This window comes from Eucalyptus grandis, chromosome 2 (assembly GCF_016545825.1).
Source record: "Eucalyptus grandis isolate ANBG69807.140 chromosome 2, ASM1654582v1, whole genome shotgun sequence".
NCBI lineage: Eukaryota > Viridiplantae > Streptophyta > Magnoliopsida > Myrtales > Myrtaceae > Eucalyptus > Eucalyptus grandis.
In genome coordinates, this window is record NC_052613.1 from 734,349 (window position 1) to 741,562 (window position 7,214).

Here is a 7,214-nt window from a genome sequence, read left to right on the forward strand (position 1 = left end):
TAAGATTCTGTAATTTCCGCGTATTATATTCCAATAATTGGTATCAGAGCTTAGATTAGATTTTTTGATTGTGATTTGGAGTTTTTGCTTGTCTGATTATTATCTGAAAATTCTATTATTGCAATTATGTCTGAAAGGAAATATGAAATTGAGAAGTTTAACAGGAGCAATAGCTTTGTGTTATGGAGCATCAAGATGCGGGTTTTATTGACAACCCAAGGTTTGGCCAAGGCACTAGATGGTGAAGATAAGTTACCTATTATAATGAAAGCTTATGAGATGATAGAGTTAATGGAAAGAGCAAAGAGTACAATCCTGTTAAATTTGTCGAATGAGGTTTTAATAGAGGTTACTGAGGAGAATGATGTCGCGGCATTATAGGCAAAACTTCAAGCACTCTATGTGAAAAAATGTTTGAACAATCGCTTGTACATGTTGAAGAAGATATTTCAATTTAGATATATTGAGGATATGTCTATCAGAACCCACTTAGATGAATTTAATAAACTCATGATAAATCTGAAGAACGTTGGTAAGATACTTGATGATGAAGAACTTGGCATGATATTATTAGCCTCTTTACCAGAGTCATGTGAGCACTTTACTGATTCACTGTTGCAGGGGTATACTACAATTACCTTAGAAGAGGTAAAGTCTGCCTTATTCTCTAAGGAGTGGCAAAGAAAGTTACGAGATGACGGTCTGGCGCAAGGAATAGCGTAAGCACTGACGATTCGAGGTAGTAAACAATTTCGAGGGCCTAGTAGTAGTAGAGGTAAAAATAGATCAAAATCAAGCCATAGAATGTCCAAGGGACACGTGAAGTACTTTGAGTGTCACGAGGAATTGCACATTATGAGAGATTATCCAAAACGGAGGAATAAAGCTGATAGGCAAAATGCCACAAGCAGTGTGGCAAACGTTGCCGAGGGGAGCAATAGTGATGCAGAAACTGTTTTATGTGTGACTACTACTTCGTCAGAAGATAAATGGGTGCTAAATTCGGGGTGTTCTTATCATATGACGCCTTATAAGAACTGGTTTACTATTTACTAGACTGCAGATGGTGGTAGAGTTCTGTTGGGGAATAACGCAGTCTATAAAGCTGTGAGGATAGGGACAATTCATATTCGGATGCACGATGGGGTGGTGAGCACATTAACAGATGTGAGGCATATATCGGAGCTCAAGAAGAACCTTATTTCTTTGGGAACACTCAATAACATCGGGTGTAGGTACACCGCTGAAGGTAGAGTACTGAAAATCTCTCAAGGTGCCATGACAGTGATAAATGAGAAGAAAGTAAATACTCTCTATCATCTACTGAGAGAGACCATGACTAGAACCGCTGCAATTTTATCAGGTGAGTCAGATTCTAACTTGACTCAATTATGGCATATGCGTTCAAGGCACATGAGTAAGGCAGGTATGACAATACTGAGTGAAAGGGGGTTGTTGAAGGGTCAAAAGACAGGAAAGTTGGACTTATGTGAGCACTGCATCTTTAGGAAGCAACACAGAGTTAAGTTTACTACAGCTACTCATTCAACCAAACAACCAATTGATATATTCATTCAAACGTTTGAGGCATGTCTTCAGTTCCTTCGAAATGAAGTACCCGATATATGCTGACATTTATCGATGACTATTCGATGAATGTATGAGTATACTTTATGAAGCACAAATATGATGTGTTTGATTAGTTCAAGAAACTTAAGACATTGATTGAGAAGCAATCAAATAAACAAATCAAGTGTCTGAGAATCGATAATGGCATGGAGTTCTGTGGTGAAGATTATACCGAGTTCTGTGAGAGAGAATGTATTGTGAAACACCGCATAGTACCTAGAACACCGCAGCGGAATGGCGTGACCGAACAACAAAATGGAAGAATAGAACTTTGCTTGAGCGAGCTCAATGCATGCTTTCGCATGTAGGACTTGGCAAGGAATTTTGGGCCGAAACAGTGAACATGGCATGTTACCTAGTTAATTGATCTCCATAATCTGCTATCAAGTGGAAGACTCCTGAGGAAGTATGGTCAGGGAAACCTATTGATTACTTCGGATTACGTATATTCGGATGTCTTGCATATGCTCATGCAAGTGATGGTAAACTTGAGCCGATGGAGAAATGCATATTTATGGGTTATGCACATGAAATGAAAAGCTACCGGCTATGGTGCATTGATCTTAGATCACCCGATTTTCTAATCCGCAGAGATGTGATCTTCGACGAGACTACAAATAGTTCAACGGAGGAGTTCTGAGACACAACTAGCAGAGAAGACGGATCATGGTATCATTAGTGAGGTGGAGCTTTAGGTGGAGACTCCGGAGACCTCGAAGCTAACAGAAGTTGAAACTGCAGATAAAGCCACAGTTCCTGAAGTCGATGATAGTGAACAACCAGCAAAGCCGCAGTACACTATAGTCGTAGATAGACAAATAATGCACATTAAATCACCGGTACGTTATGGTTATACAGATATTGCTTATGCATTGACTATAGGTGATGAGGTGGAAACAAATGAGCCTTCGTCTTACTCTGAGGCGATGACTAGTTTAGAGTTGTCACAGTGGCTAGGAGCTATGAGCGAAGAGATGGAATCACTCCATCGAAATTAGACATGGGAGCTAGTTAAAGTATCCAAAAGCCAAAAGATTGTCAGAAGTAAATGGGTTTTTAAATGGAAAGATGGCATTCCCGGTGTCCAGGCAGTGAGGTATAAGGCGAGACTTGTGGCGAAGGGATATACACAACGTGAAGACATTGACTACAATGAGATGTTCTCTCCTATTGTAAGACATAATTCTATTCGTATTTTACTTGCCTTAGTTGCTTCGCAGGACCTCGAGTTAGAGCAGCTAGATGTGAAGACTGCATTTCTTCGGGTGAGTTGGAGGAGCATATTTACATGAGGCAACTAGAGGGATTTGTTATTTCGAGTAAGGAAGATCATGTTTGCTTGTTAAAGAAATCTTTGTATGGGTTGAAACAGTCTCCTAAGCAGTGGTATAAACGTTTTAAGGCTTTCATGGCTAGTCAACACTATTCGAAAAGTTTTTACCAAAAAAAAAAAAAAAAACACTATTCGAAAAGTCAGATGGATAGATGTTTATACTTTAAGAGATTAGAGAATGGTTCTTTGATTTATCTACTCTTATATGTTGATGATATGCTGATAGCAGTTAAGAATATGCTTGATATTGATGTGCTGAAGAGGCGGTTAAATGCTGAATTTGAGATGAAAGATTTAGGTGCTGTAAAAAAAATTGGGTATGGAGATTTTGCGTGACAAGGCTGTAGGAATTTTACGTCTATCTCAAAAGAAATATATTGAGAAGATAATAGCACATTTTAATATGCAATTGGCAAAATCTGTAAGTGCAAAAGCACTTTAAACTTTTAGATAAATTATCACCGCAGACTGAAGAGGAGGAAGAGCATATGTCCCATGCTCCCTATTCTAGTGCCATGAGTAGTATTATGTATGCTATGGTGTGCACTAGGCCTGATATTTAATAAGTTGTGAGCGTGGTTAGTCGCTATATGAAACGTCCTGGTAAAGCTCATTGGGAAGCTGTAAAGTGGATCCTCAGGTATTTGAAGGTGATAACAAATATGGGTATAGTGTACCAAATGAACAACAATGGCAATAAGACCACTGGTTTTGTGGATTCAGATCACGCCGATGACTTGGATGATCGCAAGTCTTTAGCAGGGTACGTATTTACGCTAGCGGGTGATATAGTTAATTGGAAATCGTCTTTACAGGATCACATTGCCCTGTCTTCGACTGAGGCAGAGTACATAGCACTAACATTTGAAGCGAAAGAGGCGATATGGTTACAAAATTTGCTCTTGGACTTTGGGTTAGAATAGAAAAGTGTGAATATACACTGTGATAACCAATGTGCGATATGTTTGGTATATAATCCAATTTATGACGAGCAAACGAAACATATCAACATCAAGTACCACTTCATCTGAAATGTCTTAGCTAAGGGTAATGTTATTAAGGGTAATGTTATTGTTAAAAAGATTGCTACAGCAAATAACCTTGCAGACATGATGACTAAGTCTGTTTCTTTAGCGAAACTTGAGCTCTGCTTGAGCTCTATTGGCGTCTGTGGAGAGTAAGTGCTCATCGGGGTGTTGAGAGAGCAGTATAGATGATGAGCACTATAACTTGATTTCAAACATCGAGTTAAGGTGGATAATTGTTAAATTAATGTCTCCAATTTGAATTCGGATAACGATTTGTTAAATCGAATTTGTTAATAAAGATTTCCCAAGTAGATTTTAAAATTAGATGAAGAAGCCCTTATTTTTCTTGGACTCCTTATAGCTGTACAAAGGAGAAAATTAAATAAAATGAGCAAAAGTTTCCTCTTCTATCCAGAGGAGTTGAATTCGTGCAAGTTATGTATGGTGGGGGCCAAAGTCAAATATTTGACTCTGGGCGCACATATTCCACGTTGAGGAAAGAGAGCCGCACGTAGAGCGGTTGAAACCCTACAAGAGGAAAGAGAGCCGCATGTAGGAAGTCCTGCACGTGGAGCCAAAAAAAAAAGAAGGGTGGTGGGCCCAAGTCAAGACTTTGACTTTTGGGCACACATATATACAAAGCAAATATCTCCAACAGGTTGTGCCGCCGAAGCCCTACGAAAGCAGAATAAGGAAAAGGAGCCGCAAGCCGCACATGTCAAGATGAAGAGAGTCGCGCATGTTTTTGTTTCGAGCTTGAACGCACGGTAATTTTGTACAGTGAAATTATGTTCAAATGAATTGTTTATTTATAAACACTTTGAATTTGGAGTTAAATTTATGTGTGGAAAATACTCAAGTGTGTGAACGATTGTAAACTTTGATTCTCTAATTATAGTAAATTATTTACTGCTAGCTCTCTCTATGAACGTAGGTACCGATATTCAGATCGAACCACATAAATTTATGGTGTTCTTATTATTTTTCTCATTTATTTCTCTGTTAATTACGCGTTCATGTAAATTGTAAGATCTTGTCGTTTCCACGTATTATATTCCAACAAAAACAATCAGATTAGTTGTTCAGATGGTGGGCAATTGGCAAATTGCTTGAACTGTAAATGTCGGAGAAACTCATTTAAATGAAGCAAGAAGAACAGCTCAATATGAACGGATGTTCCATAATATGAAATCAAACAATAATTTAATTACATGTACAGTGAAATCTCTACATCATCATGACCTTAAATTCATCGAAGCTGATCACACCGTCTCCATCGAGATCGAAATGACGTATCATGGCCTCGCAGTCATCCTCAGCCTTGGACTGCCCGAGCCTAGAGAGCATCCTCTTGAGGCTCTTCGGCGTGATGCACCCGCACCCGTCCGTCACGTACATCCCGAACGCCTCTCGCAAGTCGCCCATCCTCTCTTCCTCTCCCCCACCTTCCATGAACCCAACGAAGTCCTCCAAGCACAGGAGGCCGTCGCCGTCCGAGTCCAGCGACTCGACCGCGACCTCCACTTCTTTCAAGAGCACCTCTCCACCGGTCAAGCCCACGCATCGCCTCAGCTCCGAAGGCGAAAGCTTACCGTCTCCATCCTCGTCAAAGCACCGGAACACACGCTCGTACTGTTCAGCTTCAGCCAGCCTCACCATGTTATGACGTTACACCGAAAAGCGAGATTACTCAGCTAGAACTAAGAAAGACAGAAACAAGAGAAGAGAGGAGCGAAGGCGGAGTTGAGATTTTGCATGGTCGAGCATGGAGCTTATATAGATGGTAAGTGTACCGCGTGAGGCACGGAAGAGAGAGCAGCGGGGATAGAGCGCAGAAGTTGCTGTGAGATTTCCCTTAAAAAAAGTCGAGAGAGAGAGAAGGAGAGAGGAAGGACAGAATAGATTTCTGTGCGGACGCAAGCTTGACAAGGCGATGGGTTTTCAAGCGGCCGCCAAAAAAGGCATCATGGAATTCAACCCTGTCTACGCTACGTGCGGATTGTCTTGTTCCACTTTATTAAAGGAAACCTCGTCGACGGTTCCGCAAAACACTAGGTGGGAGGAATCTTCAATTAGATGAAACAGTGAGATGAGATCATTATGATATAAAAAAAATCGAGATTTATATAGGAATCATTATGATTTCAAAATAAAAGAAGATGCAAATCATCTTTCTAAACTTGTTGACAATACTAAAGGAAAGTACATTTAGTAATGTTAGAAATATTAAGAATAATTCCGATGATTTTCTATATCTTTCAAAATTTTATGAATGTCCTCTATAATTGTACTTTTCTAGATTGATATGTTATCTTATTTAACCATTTTATAAAACTTATAGAAAGGCTAGTGTAGTCTTCATTATGATATATCAAAATATACGTAATTACTATTTTCCACATATCTTTCTTATTTCTCAACTTGGTATCAGAGCTTTCAATCCCGTGGAAATCATGCACCCCAGTGCACATCCAAATAAATCCATCCCCATCATCGCCTCTCAATAGTGTTCACTTCATGTACACAAGTCTCGTATGAGGAAGCATTGAATCGAGTCCTTTCTATAATAGTAGTGTTTTGATGCTAATCGCACCAACCGGATCATTTGGTCGATGCCAGCCACACAAACTGCATCCTAGTAACTATTTTCCAAGCCAACCACATCATTCGGTCAAGTCTTTTTCATGGAGGTCACTATCTTTTGATGCCAGCTGCATAAGCTGCATCCCAGTAACTATTTTCCAAGTCAGTCATATAAGCCGCATCACTCAGCTACTATTTCACAAGCTAGCCGCACTAGCCACTTGCTATTTCCCCTTTGATTCTTGACTTTTTGCATGTCGTTTTGAGAAGTCAACACCACCACTAGATTGCCACCCTCAAATGAGCCAAATTTGGAAGATGTTACCTCACACACCACCACTCCACAAATCAACAAGCCCGATGCCCCCGTGGTGTCATTAGAGAAACAAGTTTTTGTGGTACTGTTCAACATTAATTCAAACTCAAGTTGACATCTTCAATGCACTTTGAATTTGAGGGGATGTTATAGATATTTAGAATAATTCTAATAATTTTTTGTACCTCTCAAAATTGCACACATATTTCTCTTTGATTATGTGTATATTGATTGATATGTTATCTTATTTAATCATTCATAAAGCTTATAAATAGGCCAATGTAACGTTCATTATTATATATCAAAATATACTAAAGTTCTTTGA

The 7,214-nt window shown here is 39.4% G+C and overlaps 1 protein-coding gene across 1 annotated transcript; it reads right to left on the bottom strand.

The window, feature by feature from the left end:
- Positions 1–5,172: 5,172 nt before the first annotated feature.
- Positions 5,173–5,806, bottom strand: LOC104416990 (probable calcium-binding protein CML31). Its single transcript, XM_010028320.3, has one exon. It carries the CDS (start codon positions 5,647–5,649, stop codon positions 5,218–5,220), a length of 432 nt encoding a protein of 143 aa, XP_010026622.1. The 5' UTR covers positions 5,650–5,806; the 3' UTR covers positions 5,173–5,217.
- Positions 5,807–7,214: the final 1,408 nt, after the last annotated feature.